A 24,406-nucleotide genomic window follows, 5' to 3' on the forward strand; every position below is an offset into this window, starting at 1 on the left:
ACTGACCGCATCATTGGCTACAGTGGGGACTGACTGCACCATTGGCCACAGTGGGGACTGACTGCACCATTGGCCACAGTGGGGACTGACCGCACCATTGGCCACAGTGGGGACTGACCGCACCATTAGCCACAGTGGGGACTGACTGCACCATTAGCCACAGTGGGAACTGACTGCACCATTGGCCACAGTGGGGACTGACTGCACCATTGACCACAATGGGGACTGACTGCACCATTGGCCAAAGCAGGCACTGACCACACCATTGGTCACAGCAGGCACTGACTGCTCCATTGGTCACAGTGGGCACTGACTGCACCATTGGTCACAGTGGGCATTGACCGCACCATTTAGCCACAGTGGGCATTGACCGCACCATTTGGCCACAGTGGGCATTGACCGCACCATTTGGCCACAGTGGGAACTGACTGCACTGTTGACCACAGCATCGACCACTGCAGGCACCAATTGGTCACTGTTCAGCAAAGACTGACCACACACTGTTGCTGTGGTGATAGGTTGCGTCTGACAGCGACCGACCGGGGGACGCCAAGACTCGTGGGGACAGCCACGCTCACCATCATCGTACTGGACCTGAACGACAACAGCCCAACCATTCCATTACCCCTTGAAGTCCTAGTATCAGAAGGTAAGTAGACACGGCCCGTTCCCCACAGCTCGGCATTCCCTTGCTGCCCCTCCCTCAGTACTGCCACACTGAGTTTGGGCACATTCCCTGGCCGTGAGTCAGCGCAGTCCCCTGGCATGGCGTGGTTCCCCAGCTTGGTATAGGCATGATCACCAGCCTGGCATTGGTGCGACTGATGGTTTCTGCATTGCCCGCAGATGCGGCGATTGGCTCAGAGATCACCAAAGTGACGGGGAATGACGTGGACTCAGGTCCAGTGCTCACCTACACCCTGGCAACCGAGAGCAGTGTATTCAGCATCAACCATTACCATGGCATTATCTCCCTGGTGTCGGGGCTGGACTATGAGCTGCACACCTGGTACCTGCTCACCGTTCTCTCCTCTGACTCCAAGCACCACACGGCTGCCAACATCACCATCCGTGTGCAGGACGTCAATGACAACCCACCCGTGTTTGTGCAGGATCTGTACCAGGTCAGTGTGCAGCAGCTGGCACACACAGCACATGCGCACAAACTCTCACTGCATCTTGTACACACACAAACTCTCGCGCGCGCACTCTCACGTGCACAAATCCTCTCACGCGCACGAACTCTCACCGCATCTTGCACAAACTCTCACACAAGCGCTCTCAAACACAAACTCTCTCACATGCATGAAGTCTCTTGCACACACACATTCTCACACACACATACACAAACTCTCACCATCTCTTGCACACACATTCTCTCACACGAACTCTCTCTTGCACACACTCTCCCACACACACACATGAACACACGCATGAACTCTCAAACGTGCTCTCACACACACTCGAACATGTGCACACACATGCACGAACTCACACATACATGAACACACACACAAACATATGCACAAACTTACATACACATGAACACACTCACACACATATGCGCAGACACACATTCTCTTTCAAACACATAGGCACAGATACTCTCACGCATGCACACATGCTCTCACACACACGCACTCTCTCGGATGCACACAAACTCTCTTGGACGCGCAGACCCAAGCTCCCTCGTGCACCGTCCCCCTCCCCCCATGGGTATAGAGGTGCTGACATGGTGAAGCAGCCGTGAGTAGATTGCACACACACACAATCACCCAGTGCATTTGCCTGAAACGAATGGTTTGTCTGTTGCCAGGTGTTGCTCACAGAGTCTGTTCCCCCTGGCACAAGTATCGTCACAGTGACAGCAACCGACCGAGACTCCGGGCCCAATGGACAGCTCCGTTACCGCCTGATCTCAGAGAGGAGCCCATTTACTATCGACCCTTACAATGGTGAGTGTCTAGGGCTGCTGTTATTGGGGAGGGGAGATTGGGGACTCGGTGGGGGGGGGGGGGGGGAAATCACAGTGTCATAAGGTCATACAGCCCAGAACCAGGCTCTTCAGCCCACGATACTAACCCATTTCTCACCATTTGTCCGTGATCCTCTGTGCTGTGGTGATTCAGGTCCCCATCTCATTGTAGCGAGAGTTTCTGCCTCCTCCATCCCTTGCAAACTCTACCCCCCCCCACCCAATGAAAGCATTCCATCAAACATAGGGAGCAAAATTAAACCATTCAGCCCATCAAGTCTGCCCCATCAGTCTCTCATGGCTGATGTACTATACTTTTCACCCATTCTCCTGCCTTCTCTCCCTTGATTCTCTCCCTGATCACAGACGTAGGCAGCAACTAATTCCACAGATTCACTGGGTAAAGCAATTCCTCCTCATCTCTGTTCTAAAGGCATGTTTATGCATTCAGAGGCTGTGTCCTCTCGTCCCGGACTCCCCCACCACAGGAGACATCCTCTCCACGTCCACTCTATCCGGGTCATTCAGTATTCCATAGGTTTCAATAAGATCTCAGCATCAGAACTTATTATCATGAACAAGTCACAAATTTGTTGATTTGCGGCAACGTCACAGGGCGAACATTCATATAAACCACCTTACAAAGATAAATAAAAATAGTGCTCCAAAAGTCAAAGTGAGGCAGTGTCTGTGGTTCATTGATTATTCAGGAATCTGATGGCAGCGGGGAAGAAGCTGTCCTTGTGGCACTGGGAGCTTGTATTCAAGCTCCTGGACCTTTTCCCTGATGGTAGCAGAGCGAAGAGGGCATGGCCAAGGTGGTGGGGTCTTTGAGGAGAGGCTGCTTTTTTAAGACACCAGTTCACGTAGATGTCCTCGATGGAGTGAAGTCTGGTGCCTGTGATGTTGCAGGCCAAGTTAACAACCCTCTGGAGTTTATTCTTGTCCTGAGAGTTGACGCCTCCATACCAGGCAGTGACGCAACCAGCAAGAATGCTCTTCACGGTCCACGTGTAGAAGTTTTCAAGAGTCTTCAGTAACATACCAAATCTCCCCTCAATCTTCTAAACTCCAGCGAGTACAATCCCAGAGGCTTCAAACGCTCCTCCTATGAAAACCTTTTCATTCCGGGGATCATTTTTGTGAACCTCTTCTGGACCCTCTCCAATGCCAACTCTTCCTTTGTTAGTTATGGAGCCCAACACTGCTCACAATATCCCATGTAAGTCTCACCAGTACCTTGAACCACCTCAACATCACATCCCTGCCTTTATATTCCATCTATCTTGAAATGAAAGCTGCACTTCCATTTGCGTTCTTCACCACCGACTCTACATGCAAGCTGACCTTTAGGGAGTCTTGCACGAGGACTCCCAAGTCCCTCTGATCACTGAACTCGCTGCCCATTTAGAAAGTTGTCCACACCCTCCTGATCATACACTTCTCCATACTCCTCCATCAGCTGTTTCCTTGCCCGATCTCCCAACCTGTCTCAGTCCTTCTGCAGACTCAATGCTTCCCCAACATGACCTGTCCCTCCTCCGGTCTATGTATTGCCCACAAAACCATCAATTTTATCATCTAAATCCATATAACATGAAAAGAAGTGGCCCCAGGACCGGACCCTGCGGACACCACTGGTCACTGGCAGCACCGAGCCCTGTGGACACCACTGGTCACCGGCAGCACCGAGCCCTGTGGACACCACTGGTCACCGGCAGTCCCAACACCTAGCCCTGTGGACACCACTGGTCACAATCAGTCCCAGCACCGAGCCCCGTGGACACCACTGGTCACCGTTAGTCCCAGCACTGAGCCCTGTGGCATCCACAGGGCTCGGTGCTGGGACACAGTGACCAGTGGTGTCCGCAGGGCTCAGAGTTGCCAATGACCAATGGTGTCTGCAGGGCTCGGTGCTGGGACTGACGGTGACCAGTGGTGTCCACAGGGCTCGGCGCTGCCAGTGACCAGTGGCGTCCACAGGGCTCGGTGCTGCCAGTGACCAGTGGTGTCCGCAGAGCTCAGTGCTGCCGTGACCAGTGGTGTCCGCAGAGCTCAGTTCTGCCCGTGACCAGTGGTGTCCGCAGGGCTCAGTGCTGGGACTGACAGTGACCAGTGGTGTCCACAGGGCTCGGTGCTGCCAGTGACTGGTCACCGTCAGATCAGGCACCGAGCCCTGTGGACGCCACTGGTCACCATCACTCCCAGCACCGAGCCCTGTGGACACCACTGGTCACGGGCAGCACCAAGCCCTGCGGACACCACTGGCCAACCAGAAAAGGATCCTTTCATCCCCACTCTCTGCCTCCTGCCGGTCACTAATCTATCCACACCAGTATCTTTCCCGGAATACCAGGGGCTCTCATCTTGCTCTGCAGCCTCACGTGCGGCACCTTGTCAAAGGCCTTTTGAAAATCCAGTAAACCACATCCACTGACTCACCATTGCCTGTCCTTCCTCAAAGAATTCCAACAGGTTTGTTGGGCAAGATTTCCCCTCAGGAAACTGTGCTGATTTCAGTCTATTTTACTGGGTGCCTCCAAGTTCACTGAAACCTCATCCTTAGTAATAGATTCTAACATCTTGCCAACCACCGAGGTCTGGCTAACCGGCGGATAATTCTTTATTCTCTTCTTTCTCAAAAAGGGAACTGACATTTGCAGTTTTCCAGTCCCCCTGAACCATTCCAGAATGCAACAATTCCCAAAAGATCACAATGTCTCCACAACTTTTTCAGTGACTTCTTTCAACGCCCTGGGGTATAGTTCATCGGATCCAGGTGATCTATCCACCTTCAAACCTTTCATCTTTCCCAGCATCTATTCCTTGGTAATATCAATGAGGCACAGTCCTGCCCCTCGACAGCCTTGACCTTCTGGCACACCGCTGGGGTCTTCCCAAGTGAAGACAAGCACAGGACGGCCACAGTTAGTGCAGCAGGTAGCACGGTGCTACTACAGTGCCAGGGTTCGAACCCACCACTGTCTATACGGAGTTTGGACGTTCTCCCCGTGTCGGCATGGGTTTTCCCTGGGGGCTCCAGTTTCCTCCCACCCTCCAAAGAGTACCGGGGGTTGTTGGTCAATTGGTGTATTTGGGTGGCATGGGCTCAGGTAACAGGCCTGTTACCAAGCTGCATGTCTAAATTAAAATACTAGATTTGACCCCCATTTCTACCTCGCCAGTATAGTTTTCCAGCGCTCCAATGTCCACCCTCCCCTGAACCTGCCTGAAGGAACTTTTCACACCTCTTCTGTGTTGTTGGCTACCTTACACTCCCATTTCATCTTCCCTTTCTCTTTTAGCTGCCTTCCCTTGGCTTGGACAAGCTCCCCAAGCCTCTCTCTTCCCTCTCTGCTTCATCTCTGTTGCATTTCTGCTCCCTCCATTGGCATCCTCCCTTCAGAACACCTCTTCACTCTTGGAATGAACATCTTTTGGATGAATTTGTCCTGTACCTTCCAAGTTAATCTCCGAAATGCCAGCTGCCACTGCTCCACCGTCATCCCTGCTCCTTTCCGCTCCCAATCAGCGTTGGCCAACTCCTCCCTCGAACCTCTGCCGTCCCCTTTACTCCTTTGCTACGCTGACACTTCTGATTTTAGTTTCTCCCTCCCAAACTACAGGCTGAATCCTATCATATTATGAAGGGTTCCCTCATCAACTCTGGTTCGTCACAGAACACCCAGTCCAGAATTCCCATTTCTGTGGTCAGCTCAGCCACAAGCTGTTCGAACAACCCACCATTCAATAAATCCCTTCTCTTGGCATCCAGCAACAACCTAGTTTTCCCACTCAACCTGCATATTGCAATCCCCCGTGACGACGTAACCTTGCCCTTTCTGCACAACTTCTCTATCCCCCTCTGCAGTTTGCATGCCACATCCTAGCAACTATTTGGGGGCCTGTTTCCAACTCCATCAAGGTTGATTTACCCTTACAGTTTCTTCATTCTACCCACAGGGATTCTATATCTTCTGATCCAATGTCTCCTCTATCCAGAGATTTGATTCCATTTTTTTTTACCAATAGAACCGCCCCCCCCCCCCCACCCTTTCTGTCCTTCCGATGCAGTGTTTCCATGAATATTTAGTCCCAAATTTCAATCACTTTAATCCAACAAATCAAACTCTGTGGCTGTTACTTTATGTCGTTTTGTTGATAAAATGGATAAACATTTTGCATAGCTTCACATTAAGACTTCACAACGATGAATAACAAAGCATTTACTGTATGAAGATAGTCCTTTGGACTTTATTTACTGAGAAGCTGTCATAACAAAAGCATTAGCTAAAAACTACAAAAATATATAGAGATACCAAAACTAGAGTTAAAATTTTAAAAAAACTTTCTCGTGCTCACGCTTCCTTCACATCTTATGGAATGAGAGCAGGCAGATAGTCTGGGTGGATATTACAACGTATTACACATCATAGTCACTTACAATAGTTTTCTTAAAGAGACAGGCACAAAATTAATTAAGAATCACACCCAGCTGTGATCTTCTTTCAGCCACAACCCAGTGATGGTAAAAATGCCACCCCTGCCAACTTCCAGCCATGCTGCCAGATCATCAGTCTTATGACTCATGGCTGTCGGAGCTGCATTCATCACCCTTTCAATTTTGTTTCCAAGGTACCACAGATTAAAGCCTTGATCTTGCGCTTGCAATTTTGCCCTATTGGCTGCCTGCCCTTCCTCACAATCTCACCACACAGTGTATCTACTCTGCCCTATTCACTCTCCTCTCAACTGCCAAACCAGTTTAAACCCTCTCTGACAGCTCCAGCAAGCCTCCCTGCCAGGATATTGGTTCCCCTCCAGTTCAGGTGCTTTTTGTACAGGTCACCCAGAAGAGATCCCAATGATCTAGGAATCTGAACCCATGCCCAAACTTCCTGTTGCTTCTGAACACCCTACATTCCCACTTCAGGGCTTCATCCCTCTTTCTATCTATGTCATTGGTCCCCACGTAGACCACAACATCTGGCGGCTCATCCTCCCACCTGAGAATCCTGTGGTCTCGAGCTGAGACGGCCCTGACCCTGGCACCTGGGAGCCTCTATCTGTTCACAGAACCTCCTATTTGTTCATCTATCTAATCACCCTTCACTGCAACCCTCCTCTTCTTCCCCCTTCCCTTTTGAGCTGAAAGTCCTGTCTCTGTGCCAGACCTGACCCTTATGACTTGTCCAGGGCTGAGGGGCTATCTCTAGGGGTCCAGGGTTGAGGAGTTACTGGCAGGGGTGGTTGAGGCTGAAGGGGTATCTATGGGGATCCAGAGCCTAAGAGGGCATCTCTAGGGGGAATGGGCTGGAAGGTATCTCGTGCAGTCTGGGGCCTGAGGGGGTGTCCCAGAGGTCCAGGACCAAGGGGATGGCTGAGGGGATATCCATGGGGATCCAGGGCCCAAGGAGAATCTGGGGGTCCAGGGCCTGAGGGGATGTCAAGCCATCCAGGGTCTCTAGAGCATGGGGCCAGGGCCCGAGGAGTATCTCTGATGGTATTTTGGAGCCCAAGGGGGCATCTCCGGGGTATTATGGGGCCTGAGGGAGATCTCGGTGGGGCAGGGAGAGTTCTCGGATGTTTTTTGGGGCCTGAGGGGGTATATCGGTGGAGCTGGGGGGTACTTTGGAGTTGGGGGTATCTCAGTGGGGCCAGAGGGTTATCTCGGGGGGTGGAATTTTGCGGTCCGGGAGGTATCTCGGGGGGGGGGGATTTTGGGGTCCGAGGGGGTATCTCAGGGGGGGTGGGATTTTGGGGTCCGGTGGAGTATCTCGGGAGGGATGGGATTTTGGGGTCTGAAGGGAGAATCTCGGGAGGGGTGGGATTTTGGGGTGCGAGGGGTATCTCAGGGGGTGGGATTTCGGGGTCCGAGGGGGTATCTGGGGGGGATGGGATTTCGGGATCCTGGGGTATCTCGAGGTGGCGGGTGATTTCGGGGTCCGGGGGTATCTCAGGGGGGGGGGGTTTCGGTGTCAGGAGTATCTCAGGGTGATGGGATTTCGGGGTCTGGGGTATCTCGGGGGGGGATGGGATTTCGGGGTCCGGGGGTATCTCATGGGGGGTGGGATTTTGGGGTCAGATCGGGTATCTCGGGGGGATGGATTTCGGGGTCCGGGGGGTATCTGGGGGGATGGGATTTCGGGGTCTGGGGGGGGGATTTCGGGGTCCGGGGGGGGATTTCAGGGTCCGGGTGTATCTGGGGGGGGATTTCGGTGTCCGGGGGTATCTGGGGGGGATTTTGGGGTCTGATCGGGTATCTTGGGGGGGGATTTCGGGGTCTGGGTGTATCTCAGGGGGTGGTATTTCGGGGTCCGGGGAGGTATCTGGGGGGATGGGATTTTGGGGTCCGTGGGAGGATTTCGGGGTCCGGGGGGTATCTGGGGGTGGGATTTCGGTGTCCGGGGGGTATCTGGGGGGGGGGATTTCGGTGTACGGTGGTATCTCGGGGGGATGGGATTTCGAGGTCCGGGGGGATTTTGGGGTCCGGGGGGATTTCGGGGTTCGGGGGGAAATTTTGGGGTCCGGGGGTATCTGGGGGGGATTTCGGTCCGGGGGTATCTGGGGGGAGGATTTCGGTGTCCGGGGGTATCTCGGGGGGATGGGATTTCGAGGTCAAGGGGGATTTCGAGTTCCGGGGGGATTTCGGGGTTGGGGGGATTTCGGGGTCCGTGGGGATTTCGGGGTCCGGGGGTATCTCGTGGGGATGGGATTTCGAGGTCAAGGGGGATTTCGAGTTCCGGGGGATATTCGGGGTCCGGGGGGGATTTCGGGGTCCGGGGGATTTCAGGGTCCGGGGGGGATTTCGGGGTCCGGGGGGGATTTCGGGGTCCGGGGGGGATTTCGGGGTCCGGGCGGATTTCGGGGTCCGGGGGGATTTCGGGGTCCGGGGGATTTCGGGGTCCGGGGGGGATTTCGGGGTCCGGGGGGATTTCGGGGTCCGGGGGATTTCGGGGTCCGGGGGGATTTCGGGGTCCGGGGGGATTTCGGGGTCCGGGGGGATTTCGGGGTCCGGGCGGATTTCGGGGTCCGGGGGGGATTTCGGGGTCCGGGGGGGATTTCGGGGTCCGGGGGGGATTTCGGGGTCCGGGGGGATTTCGGGGTCCGGGGGGATTTCGGGGTCCGGGGGGATTTCGGGGTCCGGGGGGATTTCGGGGTCCGGGGGGGATTTCGGGGTCCGGGCGGATTTCGGGGTCCGGGGGGATTTCAGGGTCCGGGGGGGATTTCAGGGTCCGGGGGGGATTTCGGGGTCCGGGCGGATTTCGGGGTCCGGGGGGGATTTCGGGGTCTGGGGGGATTTCGGGGTCCGGGCGGATTTCGGGGTCCGGGGGGGATTTCGGGGTCCGGGCGGATTTCGGGGGGGATTTCGGGGTCCGGGGGGGATTTCGGGGTCCGGGCGGATTTCGGGGTCCGGGGGGATTTCGGGGTCCGGGGGGATTTCAGGGTCCGGGGTGGATTTCAGGGTCCGGGGGGGATTTCGGGGTCCGGGCGGATTTCGGGGTCCGGGGGGGATTTCTGTGTCCGGGGGGGATTTCGGGGTCCGGGCGGATTTCGGGGTCTGGGGGGATTTCAGGGTCCGGGGGGGATTTCGGGGTTTGGGGGGATTTCGGGGTCCGGGGGGGATTTCAGGGTCCGGGGGGGATTTCGGGGTCCGGGGGGGATTTCGGGGTCCGGGGGGATTTCGGGGTCCGGGGGGTATCTGGGGGGGGGGGTCACACGTGTGCGGGCCGCCGCTGACCCTGGGTTCTCTTGCAGGAACGCTGTTCACGGGCCCGGCGCTGACCCTGAGCCCGGCCGAGCCGCTGGAGCTGGTGGTGGAGGCCCGGGACCGGGGAGCCCCCGCGCTGCAGGCGCGAACCACGGTGCGGATCCAGGCGCGGCCCGTGAACGAGCGGGCGCCCGCCTTCGAGCGGCCCGAGTACCGCGCGCAGGTGGCGGAGGACGCGCGCCCCGGGAGCACGGTGCTGTGGTTCGGGGCCCGCGACCCGGACGCGTGGCCGGAGCAGGGCGGCGTGGACTACAGCCTCGTGGCGGGCAACACGGCCCACGCGTTCCGCGTGGAGCGGCGGCTGGAGCGGGGGCCGCGGGGCTGGCGGAGCCGCGGGTGCCTGGTGCTCGCCCACGGCCTGGACTTCGAGCTGGTGCCGAGCTACAACGTGACGGTGGCGGCGTGGGACGGCGGCCGTCCCCGGCGCAGCGCCACGGTCTCGGCGCTGGTGGCGGTGCGCGACGTGAACGACCACGCGCCGCAGTTCGGGCGCGCCCGCTGGGACGTGACGGTGAGCGAGGCGGCGGCGGCCGGGAGCGAGCTGCTGCGGCTCTGGGCCAGCGACGCGGACCGGGGCTCGGAGCTGCGCTACTCGCTGAGCTCGGCCGACGGGGGCGGCTCCCTCTTCGCCGTGGACGAGGCGACGGGCGCCGTGCGGCTGCGCGCGCCGCTCGACCGGGAGCGCCGCTCCGAGCACCGGCTCACCGTGCAGGCCCGCGACGGCCGCGCGGCCGACGCGCACGTGGCGCTGGCCCAGGTGCGGGTGCGCGTCGCCGACGAGAACGAGCACCGGCCCGAGTTCCCGGTCGGCCGCCTGAGCGCCAGCGTGGCCGAGAACCGGCCGGCGCGCACGCTGCTCGCCACCGTGAGGGCGGTGGACCGAGACGGCGGCGCCTTCGGCCGCCTCACCTACTCGCTGCTGGGCCGGGCCGGGCCCTTCTCGCTGCACCCGGGCACGGGCCAGCTCCGCTCCACCCGGCCGCTCGACTACGAGCAGCGCCGCTCCTTCCAGCTGCTGGTGGCGGCCACGGACGCGGGCAACGCCTCGGCCACGGCCACCGTGCACGTGCTGGTGACCGGCGTGGACGAGTACGAGCCCGTCTTCAGCCAGCCGGCCTACGCCTTCTCGGTGCCCGCGGACGGCCGGCGGGGCTGGAGCGTGGGCCGGGTGCTGGCCACGGACGAGGACGGCGGCCTGGACGGGGTGGTCGTGTACTCGCTGCTCAGCCCATCGCAGTACTTCTCGGTGAACCGGAGCACGGGCCACGTGGTGCTGAAGGTGGACAGCCAGGGCGCGGGGGCGAGCGCGGGCGGCCGGGCGCGCACCCTCACGCTCAACATCCAGGCCCGCGGGCCGCTCCCCGCCTCCCGCTCGGCGCAGACCCAGGCCCGCCTCGATGTGAGCCGCACGTCCTTCGGCCTGGCGCCCGCGGCTAGCCCCGTGCTGGTGGGCGCGCTGGCCGCCTCGCTGGCCGTCGGAGGCCTGCTGGCCGTGCTCGGCCTGGCGCTCGTCGTCCTGCGCGCCCGCAGGAAGCGCGCGGCGGACGGGCGCGCGCTGCCGGCCAAACTGGCGCCCGAGGCCGCGGGGGAGCGCATCTACCACCAGGCGCTGCCCGGCTACACGCCGCGTCCCCCGGCGCTGGGCGCCCCGTACGGCCGCGGCGACTCCCTCGACCCGTCGCACTCGAGCGGCCGCGGCTCGGCGGAGGCGGCCGAGGACGACGAGATCCGCATGATCAACGAGCACCCGCGGGGCAGCAGCGTCGCCTCGTCCGCGCCGCCGCGCGGCCCCGACTCGGGCATCCAGCAGGACGCCGACCGGCTGTCGGACGCGTCCACCGAGCCGGGCGGCGAGTGGCCGAAGCCCCGCAAGGCGGCGGCGGCGGCGAGCGGCGCGCTCTTCCCGGAGCTGGGGGGCGGCCCCGCCGCGTTCGCCGAGGACGGGCGGCCGTGCGCGCCGGGCGCGCTCACCGCCATCGTGGCGAGCGACGAGGAGCTGCGGGGCAGCTACAACTGGGACTACCTGCTGAACTGGTGCCCGCAGTTCCAGCCGCTCGCCAGCGTCTTCACCGAGATCGGCCGCCTCAAGGACGAGAGCGCGCCCCGCCGCGCGCCCCCCGCCAAGGCCGGCGGCGAGCCCAAGCCCTGCCTCGACCCGCCGCCGCTGCTCACGGCCGTCGCGCACCCCAGCGCCATGTCGGTGCCCCCGCGCCTCGCCGTCGGCCGCCAGCCCGGCCCCGCGCCCCCCGCCCCCGCCCCCGCCCCCGCCCCCGCCGCGCCGCGCTCGCCCATCCCCGGCGCGCCCTGCTTCGCCTCGGCCGCCATGTCGCCCAGCTTCTCGCCGTCCCTGTCGCCGTTGGCCGCCCGCTCGCCCGCCGTCTCCCCCTTCGACGTGTCGCAGGGCCCCGCCGCCTCGCTCCTCAGCACCGAGCACCCGCTCGACGGCCCCGACGACGCGGAGCTGCGCATCTGACGGCCCCCGGGCGGAGCGCGCCCGGCGCACGGGCAGCGGGAGCGCGCCTTCGGGGCCGCGCCGAGGACTTGCAGCAAAGCAACGCGCGGGCACGACGGGGCCACCGGCCTCCGACAACCAGGGAGAGTCCTGATGTCCAACGGATGCCGCCCGTCACCACCAAGGAGCCCTCGTCCACCACTGGCCACACGGGACTGAGACCCGTCCACCCACTGGAGCGACCACCAGCAACTTGGGACGGGACGGGGTGGAGGGAGTTTCACTCTGTGTCTGACCCTGGGAGTGTGTGATGGGACGGTGTGGAGGGACCTTCACTCTGTGTCTGACCCTGGGAGTGTGTGATGGGACGGTGTGGAGGGAGATTCACTCTGTGTCTGACCCTGGGAGTGTGTGATGGGACGGTGTGGAGGGAGTTTCACTCTGTCTGACCCTGGGAGTGTGTGATGGGACGGTGCGGAGGGACCTTCACTCTGTGTCTGACCCTGGGAGTGTGTGATGGGACGGTGTGGAGGGAGATTCACTCTGTGTCTGACCCTGGGAGTGTGTGATGGGACGGTGTGGAGGGAGTTTCACTCTGTGTCTGACCCTGGGAGTGTGTGATGGGATGATGTGGAGGGAGATTCACTCTGTGTCTGACCCTGGGAGTGTGTGATGGGACGGTGCGGAGGGACCTTCACTCTGTGTCTGACCCTGGGAGTGTGTGATGGGACGGTGTGGAGGGAGATTCACTCTGTGTCTGACCCTGGGAGTGTGTGATGGGACGGTGTGGAGGGAGTTTCACTCTGTGTCTGACCCTGGGAGTGTGTGATGGGATGATGTGGAGGGAGATTCACTCTGTGTCTGACCCTGGGAGTGTGTGATGGGACGGTGCGGAGGGACCTTCACTCTGTGTCTGACCCTGGGAGTGTGTGATGGGATGATGTGGAGGGAGATTCACTCTGTGTCTGACCCTGGGAGTGTGTGATGGGACAGTATGGAGGGAGTTTCACTCTGTGTCTGACCCTGGGAGTGTGTGATGGGACGGTGTGGAGGGAGATTCACTCTGTGTCTGACCCTGGGAGTGTGTGATGGGACGGTGTGGAGGGACCTTCACTCTGTGTCTGACCCTGGGAGTGTGTGATGGGATGATGTGGAGGGAGATTCACTCTGTGTCTGACCCTGGGAGTGTGTGATGGGACGGTGTGGAGGGAGATTCACTCTGTGTCTGACCCTGGGAGTGTGTGATGGGACGGTGTGGAGGGACCTTCACTCTGTGTCTGACCCTGGGAGTGTGTGATGGGACGGTGTGGAGGGAGATTCACTCTGTGTCTGACCCTGGGAGTGTGTGATGGGACGGTGTGGAGGGAGTTTCACTCTGTCTGACCCTGGGAGTGTGTGATGGGATGATGTGGAGGGAGATTCACTCTGTGTCTGACCCTGGGAGTGTGTGATGGGACGGTGCGGAGGGACCTTCACTCTGTGTCTGACCCTGGGAGTGTGTGATGGGACGGTGTGGAGGGAGATTCACTCTGTGTCTGACCCTGGGAGTGTGTGATGGGACGGTGTGGAGGGAGTTTCACTCTGTGTCTGACCCTGGGAGTGTGTGATGGGATGATGTGGAGGGAGATTCACTCTGTGTCTGACCCTGGGAGTGTGTGATGGGACGGTGCGGAGGGACCTTCACTCTGTGTCTGACCCTGGGAGTGTGTGATGGGATGATGTGGAGGGAGATTCACTCTGTGTCTGACCCTGGGAGTGTGTGATGGGACAGTATGGAGGGAGTTTCACTCTGTGTCTGACCCTGGGAGTGTGTGATGGGACGGTGTGGAGGGAGATTCACTCTGTGTCTGACCCTGGGAGTGTGTGATGGGACGGTGTGGAGGGACCTTCACTCTGTGTCTGACCCTGGGAGTGTGTGATGGGATGATGTGGAGGGAGATTCACTCTGTGTCTGACCCTGGGAGTGTGTGATGGGACGGTGTGGAGGGAGATTCACTCTGTGTCTGACCCTGGGAGTGTGTGATGGGACGGTGTGGAGGGACCTTCACTCTGTGTCTGACCCTGGGAGTGTGTGATGGGACGGTGTGGAGGGAGATTCACTCTGTGTCTGACCCTGGGAGTGTGTGATGGGACGGTGTGGAGGGACCTTCACTCTGTGTCTGACCCTGGGAGTGTGTGATGGGACGGTGTGGAGGGAGATTCACTCTGTGTCTGACCCTGGGAGTGTGTGATGGGATGATGTGGAGGGAGTTTCACTCTGTGTCTGACCCTGGGAGTGTGTGATGGGATGATGTGGAGGGAGTTTCACTCTGTGTCTGACCCTGGGAGTGAGTGATGGGACGGTGTGGAGGGAGCTTCACTCTGTGTCTGACCCTGGGAGTGTGTGATGGGATGATGTGGAGGGAGTTTCACTCTGTGTCTGACCCTGGGAGTGTGTGATGGGATGATGTGGAGGGAGCTTCACTCTGTGTCTGACCCTGGGAGTGTGTGATGGGACGGTGTGGAGGGAGTTTCACTCTGTGTCTGACCCTGGGATTGAGTGATGGGACGGTGTGGAGGGAGTTTCACTCTGTGTCTGACCCTGGGATTGAGTGATGGGACGGTGTGGAGGGAGATTCACTCTGTGTCTGACCCTGGGAGTGTGTGATGGGACGGTGTGGTGGGATCTTCACTCTGTGTCTGACCCTGGGAGTGTGTGATGGGATGATGTGGAGGGAGTTTCACTCTGTGTCTGACCCTGGGAGTGTGTGATGGGATGATGTGGAGGGAGTTTCACTCTGTGTCTGACCACGGGAGTGTGTGATGGGACGGTGCGGAGGGAGTTTCACTCTGTGTCTGACCCTGGGAGTGTGTGATGGGACGGTGTGGAGGGAGTTTCACTCTGTGTCTGACCCTGGGAGTGTGTGATGGGATGATGTGGAGGGAGTTTCACTCTGTGTCTGACCCTGGGAGTGAGTGATGGGACTGGGCAGAGGGAGATTCACTCTGTGTCTGACCCTGGGAGTGTGTGATGGGACGGTGTGGAGGGAGTTTCACTCTGTGTCTGACCACGGGAGTGTGTGATGGGACGGTGTGGTGGGATCTTCACTCTGTGTCTGACCCTGGGAGTGTGTGATGGGACGGTGTGGTGGGATCTTCACTCTGTGTCTGACCCTGGGAGAGTGTGATGGGATGGTGAGGAGGGAGCTTCACTCTGTGTCTGACCCTGGGAGTGTGTGATGGGACGGTGTGGAGGGAGCTTCACTCTGTGTCTGACCCTGGGAGTGTGTGATGGGACGGTGTGGAGGGAGTTTCACTCTGTGTCTGACCCTGGGAGTGTGTGATGGAACGGTGAGGAGGGAGTTTCACTCTGTGTCTGACCCTGGGAGTGTGTGATGGGACAGTATGGAGGGACCTACAGTCTGTGTCTGACCCTGGGAGTGTGTGATGGGACGGGGCAGAGGGAGATTCTCTCTGTGTCTGACCCTGGGAGTGTGTGATGGACGGTGCGGATGGAGTTTCACTCTGCGTCTGACCCTGGGAGTGTGTGATGGGACGGTGTGGAGGGACCTTCACTCTGTGTCTGACTCTGGGAGTGTGTGATGGGACGGTGTGGAGGGAGATTCACTGTGACTGACCCTGGTAGTGTGTGATGGGACGGTGTGGAAGGAACTTCACTCTGTGTCTGACCCTGGGAGTGAGTGATGGGACGGTGCGGAGGGAGATTCACTCTGTGTCTGACCCTGGGAGTGTGTGATGGGACGGTATGGAGGGAGATTCACTCTGTGTCTGACCCTGGGAGTGTGTGATGGGACGGTGTGGAGGGAACTTCACTCTGTGTCTGACCCTGGGAGTGTGTGATGGGACGGTGTGGAGGGACCTTCACTCTGTGTCTGACCCCAGAAGTGTGTGATGGCACGGTAAAGAGGGAGCTTCATTCTCTGTCTGACCCCAGAAGTGTGTGATACGACGGTGAAGAGGGAGCTTCACTCTGTGTCTGACCCTGGGAGTGTGTGATGGGACGGTATGGAGGGAGATTCACTCTGTGTCTGACCCTGGGAGTGTGTGATGGGAAGGTGTGGTGGGAGATTCACTCTGTGTCTGACCCTGGGAGTGTGTTACGGTACAGTATGGAGGGAGATTCACTCTGTGTCTGACCCTGGGAGTGTGTGATGGGATGATGTGGAGGGAGTTTCACTCTGTGTCTGACCCTGGGAGTGTGTGATGGGACGGTGTGGAGGGAGTTTCACTCTGTGTCTGTCCCTGGGAGTGTGTGATGGGATGATGTGGAGGGAGTTTCACTCTGTGTCTGACCCTGGGAGTGTGTGATGGGATGATGTGGAGGGAGTTTCACTCTGTGTCTGACCCTGGGAGTGTGTGATGGGATGATGTGGAGGGAGTTTCACTCTGTGTCTGACCCTGGGAGTGTGTGATGGGATGATGTGGAGGGAGTTTCACTCTGTGTCTGACCCTGGGAGTGTGTGATGGGATGATGTGGAGGGAGTTTCACTCTGTGTCTGACCCCGGGAGTGTGTGATGGGACGGTGCGGAGGGAGTTTCACTCTGTGTCTGACCCCAGAAGTGTGTGATAGGACGGTGAAGAGGGATCTTCACTCTGTGTCTGACCCTGGGAGTGTGTGATGGGACGGTGTGGAGGGAGTTTCACTCTGTGTCTGACCCCAGAAGTGTGTGATAGGACGGTGAAGAGGGATCTTCACTCTGTGTCTGACCCTGGGAGTGTGTGATGGGACGGTGTGGAGGGAGTTTCACTCTGTGTCTGACCCTGGGAGTGTGTGATGGACGGTGCGGACGGAGCTTCACTCTGTGTCTGACCCTGGGAGTGTGTGATGGGACGGTGTGGTGGGATCTTCACTCTGTGTCTGACCCTGGGAGTGTGTGATGGACGGTGCGGACGGAGCTTCACTCTGTGTCTGACCCTGGGAGTGTGTGATGGGACGGTGTGGTGGGATCTTCACTCTGTGTCTGACCATGGGAGTGTGTGATGGACGGTGCGGACGGAGCTTCACTCTGTGTCTGACCCTGGGAGTGTGTGATGGGATGATGTGGAGGGAGTTTCACTCTGTGTCTGACCCTGGGAGTGTGTGATGGGATGATGTGGAGGGAGTTTCACTCTGTGTCTGACCCCGGGAGTGTGTGATGGGACGGTGCGGAGGGAGTTTCACTCTGTGTCTGACCCTGGGAGTGTGTGATGGGACGGTGTGGAGGGAGTTTCACTCTGTGTCTGACCCTGGGAGTGTGTGATGGGATGATGTGGAGGGAGTTTCACTCTGTGTCTGACCCTGGGAGTGAGTGATGGGACGGGGCAGAGGGAGATTCACTCTGTGTCTGACCCTGGGAGTGTGTGATGGGACGGTGTGGAGGGAGTTTCACTCTGTGTCTGACCACGGGAGTGTGTGATGGGACGGTGTGGTGGGATCTTCACTCTGTGTCTGACCCTGGGAGTGTGTGATGGGACGGTGTGGTGGGATCTTCACTCTGTGTCTGACCCTGGGAGAGTGTGATGGGATGGTGAGGAGGGAGCTTCACTCTGTGTCTGACCCTGGGAGTGTGTGATGGGACGGTGTGGAGGGAGCTTCACTCTGTGTCTGACCCTGGGAGTGTGTGATGGGACGGTGTGGAGGGAGTTTCACTCTGTGTCTGACCCTGGGAGTGTGTGATGGAACGGTGAGGAGGGAGTTTCACTCTGTGTCTGACCCTGGGAGTGTGTGATGGGACAGTATGGAGGGACCTACAGTCTGTGTCTGACCCTGGGAGTGTGTGATGGGACGGGGCAGAGGGAGATTCTCTCTGTGTCTGACCCTGGGAGTGTGTGATGGACGGTGCGGATGGAGTTTCACTCTGCGTCTGACCCTGGGAGTGTGTGATGGGACGGTGTGGAGGGACCTTCACTCTGTGTCTGACTCTGGGAGTGTGTGATGGGACGGTGTGGAGGGAGATTCACTGTGACTGACCCTGGTAGTGTGTGATGGGACGGTGTGGAAGGAACTTCACTCTGTGTCTGACCCTGGGAGTGAGTGATGGGACGGTGCGGAGGGAGATTCACTCTGTGTCTGACCCTGGGAGTGTGTGATGGGACGGTATGGAGGGAGATTCACTCTGTGTCTGACCCTGGGAGTGTGTGATGGGACGGTGTGGAGGGAACTTCACTCTGTGTCTGACCCTGGGAGTGTGTGATGGGACGGTGTGGAGGGACCTTCACTCTGTGTCTGACCCCAGAAGTGTGTGATGGCACGGTAAAGAGGGAGCTTCATTCTCTGTCTGACCCCAGAAGTGTGTGATAGGACGGTGAAGAGGGAGCTTCACTCTGTGTCTGACCCTGGGAGTGTGTGATGGGACGGTATGGAGGGAGATTCACTCTGTGTCTGACCCTGGGAGTGTGTGATGGGAAGGTGTGGTGGGAGATTCACTCTGTGTCTGACCCTGGGAGTGTGTTACGGTACAGTATGGAGGGAGATTCACTCTGTGTCTGACCCTGGGAGTGTGTGATGGGATGATGTGGAGGGAGTTTCACTCTGTGTCTGACCCTGGGAGTGTGTGATGGGACGGTGTGGAGGGAGATTCACTCTGTGTCTGACCCTGGGAGTGTGTGATGGGACGGTGTGGAGGGAGTTTCACTCTGTCTGACCCTGGGAGTGTGTGATGGGACGGTGCGGAGGGACCTTCACTCTGTGTCTGACCCTGGGAGTGTGTGATGGGACGGTGTGGAGGGAGATTCACTCTGTGTCTGACCCTGGGAGTGTGTGATGGGACGGTGTGGAGGGAGTTTCACTCTGTGTCTGACCCTGGGAGTGTGTGATGGGATGATGTGGAGGGAGATTCACTCTGTGTCTGACCCTGGGAGTGTGTGATGGGACGGTGCGGAGGGACCTTCACTCTGTGTCTGACCCTGGGAGTGTGTGATGGGACGGTGTGGAGGGAGATTCACTCTGTGTCTGACCCTGGGAGTGTGTGATGGGACGGTGTGGAGGGAGTTTCACTCTGTGTCTGACCCTGGGAGTGTGTGATGGGATGATGTGGAGGGAGATTCACTCTGTGTCTGACCCTGGGAGTGTGTGATGGGACGGTGCGGAGGGACCTTCACTCTGTGTCTGACCCTGGGAGTGTGTGATGGGATGATGTGGAGGGAGATTCACTCTGTGTCTGACCCTGGGAGTGTGTGATGGGACAGTATGGAGGGAGTTTCACTCTGTGTCTGACCCTGGGAGTGTGTGATGGGACGGTGTGGAGGGAGATTCACTCTGTGTCTGACCCTGGGAGTGTGTGATGGGACGGTGTGGAGGGACCTTCACTCTGTGTCTGACCCTGGGAGTGTGTGATGGGATGATGTGGAGGGAGATTCACTCTGTGTCTGACCCTGGGAGTGTGTGATGGGACGGTGTGGAGGGAGATTCACTCTGTGTCTGACCCTGGGAGTGTGTGATGGGACGGTGTGGAGGGACCTTCACTCTGTGTCTGACCCTGGGAGTGTGTGATGGGACGGTGTGGAGGGAGATTCACTCTGTGTCTGACCCTGGGAGTGTGTGATGGGACGGTGTGGAGGGAGTTTCACTCTGTCTGACCCTGGGAGTGTGTGATGGGATGATGTGGAGGGAGATTCACTCTGTGTCTGACCCTGGGAGTGTGTGATGGGACGGTGCGGAGGGACCTTCACTCTGTGTCTGACCCTGGGAGTGTGTGATGGGACGGTGTGGAGGGAGATTCACTCTGTGTCTGACCCTGGGAGTGTGTGATGGGACGGTGTGGAGGGAGTTTCACTCTGTGTCTGACCCTGGGAGTGTGTGATGGGATGATGTGGAGGGAGATTCACTCTGTGTCTGACCCTGGGAGTGTGTGATGGGACGGTGCGGAGGGACCTTCACTCTGTGTCTGACCCTGGGAGTGTGTGATGGGATGATGTGGAGGGAGATTCACTCTGTGTCTGACCCTGGGAGTGTGTGATGGGACAGTATGGAGGGAGTTTCACTCTGTGTCTGACCCTGGGAGTGTGTGATGGGACGGTGTGGAGGGAGATTCACTCTGTGTCTGACCCTGGGAGTGTGTGATGGGACGGTGTGGAGGGACCTTCACTCTGTGTCTGACCCTGGGAGTGTGTGATGGGATGATGTGGAGGGAGATTCACTCTGTGTCTGACCCTGGGAGTGTGTGATGGGACGGTGTGGAGGGAGATTCACTCTGTGTCTGACCCTGGGAGTGTGTGATGGGACGGTGTGGAGGGACCTTCACTCTGTGTCTGACCCTGGGAGTGTGTGATGGGACGGTGTGGAGGGAGATTCACTCTGTGTCTGACCCTGGGAGTGTGTGATGGGACGGTGTGGAGGGACCTTCACTCTGTGTCTGACCCTGGGAGTGTGTGATGGGACGGTGTGGAGGGAGATTCACTCTGTGTCTGACCCTGGGAGTGTGTGATGGGATGATGTGGAGGGAGTTTCACTCTGTGTCTGACCCTGGGAGTGTGTGATGGGATGATGTGGAGGGAGTTTCACTCTGTGTCTGACCCTGGGAGTGAGTGATGGGACGGTGTGGAGGGAGCTTCACTCTGTGTCTGACCCTGGGAGTGTGTGATGGGATGATGTGGAGGGAGTTTCACTCTGTGTCTGACCCTGGGAGTGTGTGATGGGATGATGTGGAGGGAGCTTCACTCTGTGTCTGACCCTGGGAGTGTGTGATGGGACGGTGTGGAGGGAGTTTCACTCTGTGTCTGACCCTGGGATTGAGTGATGGGACGGTGTGGAGGGAGTTTCACTCTGTGTCTGACCCTGGGATTGAGTGATGGGACGGTGTGGAGGGAGATTCACTCTGTGTCTGACCCTGGGAGTGTGTGATGGGACGGTGTGGTGGGATCTTCACTCTGTGTCTGACCCTGGGAGTGTGTGATGGGATGATGTGGAGGGAGTTTCACTCTGTGTCTGACCCTGGGAGTGTGTGATGGGATGATGTGGAGGGAGTTTCACTCTGTGTCTGACCACGGGAGTGTGTGATGGGACGGTGCGGAGGGAGTTTCACTCTGTGTCTGACCCTGGGAGTGTGTGATGGGACGGTGTGGAGGGAGTTTCACTCTGTGTCTGACCCTGGGAGTGTGTGATGGGATGATGTGGAGGGAGTTTCACTCTGTGTCTGACCCTGGGAGTGAGTGATGGGACTGGGCAGAGGGAGATTCACTCTGTGTCTGACCCTGGGAGTGTGTGATGGGACGGTGTGGAGGGAGTTTCACTCTGTGTCTGACCACGGGAGTGTGTGATGGGACGGTGTGGTGGGATCTTCACTCTGTGTCTGACCCTGGGAGTGTGTGATGGGACGGTGTGGTGGGATCTTCACTCTGTGTCTGACCCTGGGAGAGTGTGATGGGATGGTGAGGAGGGAGCTTCACTCTGTGTCTGACCCTGGGAGTGTGTGATGGGACGGTGTGGAGGGAGCTTCACTCTGTGTCTGACCCTGGGAGTGTGTGATGGGACGGTGTGGAGGGAGTTTCACTCTGTGTCTGACCCTGGGAGTGTGTGATGGAACGGTGAGGAGGGAGTTTCACTCTGTGTCTGACCCTGGGAGTGTGTGATGGGACAGTATGGAGGGACCTACAGTCTGTGTCTGACCCTGGGAGTGTGTGATGGGACGGGGCAGAGGGAGATTCTCTCTGTGTCTGACCCTGGGAGTGTGTGATGGACGGTGCGGATGGAGTTTCACTCTGCGTCTGACCCTGGGAGTGTGTGATGGGACGGTGTGGAGGGACCTTCACTCTGTGTCTGACTCTGGGAGTGTGTGATGGGACGGTGTGGAGGGAGATTCACTGTGACTGACCCTGGTAGTGTGTGATGGGACGGTGTGGAAGGAACTTCACTCTGTGTCTGACCCTGGGAGTGAGTGATGGGACGGTGCGGAGGGAGATTCACTCTGTGTCTGACCCTGGGAGTGTGTGATGGGACGGTATGGAGGGAGATTCACTCTGTGTCTGACCCTGGGAGTGTGTGATGGGACGGTGTGGAGGGAACTTCACTCTGTGTCTGACCCTGGGAGTGTGTGATGGGACGGTGTGGAGGGACCTTCACTCTGTGTCTGACCCCAGAAGTGTGTGATGGCACGGTAAAGAGGGAGCTTCATTCTCTGTCTGACCCCAGAAGTGTGTGATACGACGGTGAAGAGGGAGCTTCACTCTGTGTCTGACCCTGGGAGTGTGTGATGGGACGGTATGGAGGGAGATTCACTCTGTGTCTGACCCTGGGAGTGTGTGATGGGAAGGTGTGGTGGGAGATTCACTCTGTGTCTGACCCTGGGAGTGTGTTACGGTACAGTATGGAGGGAGATTCACTCTGTGTCTGACCCTGGGAGTGTGTGATGGGATGATGTGGAGGGAGTTTCACTCTGTGTCTGACCCTGGGAGTGTGTGATGGGACGGTGTGGAGGGAGTTTCACTCTGTGTCTGTCCCTGGGAGTGTGTGATGGGATGATGTGGAGGGAGTTTCACTCTGTGTCTGACCCTGGGAGTGTGTGATGGGATGATGTGGAGGGAGTTTCACTCTGTGTCTGACCCTGGGAGTGTGTGATGGGATGATGTGGAGGGAGTTTCACTCTGTGTCTGACCCTGGGAGTGTGTGATGGGATGATGTGGAGGGAGTTTCACTCTGTGTCTGACCCTGGGAGTGTGTGATGGGATGATGTGGAGGGAGTTTCACTCTGTGTCTGACCCCGGGAGTGTGTGATGGGACGGTGCGGAGGGAGTTTCACTCTGTGTCTGACCCCAGAAGTGTGTGATAGGACGGTGAAGAGGGATCTTCACTCTGTGTCTGACCCTGGGAGTGTGTGATGGGACGGTGTGGAGGGAGTTTCACTCTGTGTCTGACCCCAGAAGTGTGTGATAGGACGGTGAAGAGGGATCTTCACTCTGTGTCTGACCCTGGGAGTGTGTGATGGGACGGTGTGGAGGGAGTTTCACTCTGTGTCTGACCCTGGGAGTGTGTGATGGACGGTGCGGACGGAGCTTCACTCTGTGTCTGACCCTGGGAGTGTGTGATGGGACGGTGTGGTGGGATCTTCACTCTGTGTCTGACCCTGGGAGTGTGTGATGGACGGTGCGGACGGAGCTTCACTCTGTGTCTGACCCTGGGAGTGTGTGATGGGACGGTGTGGTGGGATCTTCACTCTGTGTCTGACCATGGGAGTGTGTGATGGACGGTGCGGACGGAGCTTCACTCTGTGTCTGACCCTGGGAGTGTGTGATGGGATGATGTGGAGGGAGTTTCACTCTGTGTCTGACCCTGGGAGTGTGTGATGGGATGATGTGGAGGGAGTTTCACTCTGTGTCTGACCCCGGGAGTGTGTGATGGGACGGTGCGGAGGGAGTTTCACTCTGTGTCTGACCCTGGGAGTGTGTGATGGGACGGTGTGGAGGGAGTTTCACTCTGTGTCTGACCCTGGGAGTGTGTGATGGGATGATGTGGAGGGAGTTTCACTCTGTGTCTGACCCTGGGAGTGAGTGATGGGACGGGGCAGAGGGAGATTCACTCTGTGTCTGACCCTGGGAGTGTGTGATGGGACGGTGTGGAGGGAGTTTCACTCTGTGTCTGACCACGGGAGTGTGTGATGGGACGGTGTGGTGGGATCTTCACTCTGTGTCTGACCCTGGGAGTGTGTGATGGGACGGTGTGGTGGGATCTTCACTCTGTGTCTGACCCTGGGAGAGTGTGATGGGATGGTGAGGAGGGAGCTTCACTCTGTGTCTGACCCTGGGAGTGTGTGATGGGACGGTGTGGAGGGAGCTTCACTCTGTGTCTGACCCTGGGAGTGTGTGATGGGACGGTGTGGAGGGAGTTTCACTCTGTGTCTGACCCTGGGAGTGTGTGATGGAACGGTGAGGAGGGAGTTTCACTCTGTGTCTGACCCTGGGAGTGTGTGATGGGACAGTATGGAGGGACCTACAGTCTGTGTCTGACCCTGGGAGTGTGTGATGGGACGGGGCAGAGGGAGATTCTCTCTGTGTCTGACCCTGGGAGTGTGTGATGGACGGTGCGGATGGAGTTTCACTCTGCGTCTGACCCTGGGAGTGTGTGATGGGACGGTGTGGAGGGACCTTCACTCTGTGTCTGACTCTGGGAGTGTGTGATGGGACGGTGTGGAGGGAGATTCACTGTGACTGACCCTGGTAGTGTGTGATGGGACGGTGTGGAAGGAACTTCACTCTGTGTCTGACCCTGGGAGTGAGTGATGGGACGGTGCGGAG

At 58.4% G+C, this 24,406-nt stretch overlaps 1 protein-coding gene across 1 annotated transcript in view; it reads left to right on the forward strand.

Moving 5' to 3' along the window:
- LOC138740099 (protocadherin-16-like) overlaps nucleotides 1-13,348 on the forward strand; it is a 177,915-nt gene extending 164,567 nt beyond the window's left edge. The window contains exons 18-32 of the mRNA XM_069892515.1: nucleotides 519-649; nucleotides 847-1,124; nucleotides 1,817-1,955; nucleotides 2,409-2,556; nucleotides 3,051-3,197; nucleotides 3,627-3,814; nucleotides 3,924-4,042; nucleotides 4,104-4,394; nucleotides 4,792-5,039; nucleotides 5,281-5,476; nucleotides 5,581-5,802; nucleotides 6,488-6,610; nucleotides 6,909-6,995; nucleotides 8,061-9,627; nucleotides 9,734-13,348. Of these exons, the coding sequence (XP_069748616.1) occupies nucleotides 519-649; nucleotides 847-1,124; nucleotides 1,817-1,955; nucleotides 2,409-2,556; nucleotides 3,051-3,197; nucleotides 3,627-3,814; nucleotides 3,924-4,042; nucleotides 4,104-4,394; nucleotides 4,792-5,039; nucleotides 5,281-5,476; nucleotides 5,581-5,802; nucleotides 6,488-6,610; nucleotides 6,909-6,995; nucleotides 8,061-9,627; nucleotides 9,734-12,219 (6,370 nt within the window). The 3' untranslated portion in view covers nucleotides 12,220-13,348. The remainder of the gene's footprint in view (nucleotides 1-518; nucleotides 650-846; nucleotides 1,125-1,816; nucleotides 1,956-2,408; nucleotides 2,557-3,050; nucleotides 3,198-3,626; nucleotides 3,815-3,923; nucleotides 4,043-4,103; nucleotides 4,395-4,791; nucleotides 5,040-5,280; nucleotides 5,477-5,580; nucleotides 5,803-6,487; nucleotides 6,611-6,908; nucleotides 6,996-8,060; nucleotides 9,628-9,733) is intronic.
- Nucleotides 13,349-24,406: the final 11,058 nt, after the last annotated feature.

This window comes from Narcine bancroftii, chromosome 7 (genome assembly GCF_036971445.1).
Source record: "Narcine bancroftii isolate sNarBan1 chromosome 7, sNarBan1.hap1, whole genome shotgun sequence".
In the NCBI taxonomy this organism is placed as follows: domain Eukaryota; kingdom Metazoa; phylum Chordata; class Chondrichthyes; order Torpediniformes; family Narcinidae; genus Narcine; species Narcine bancroftii.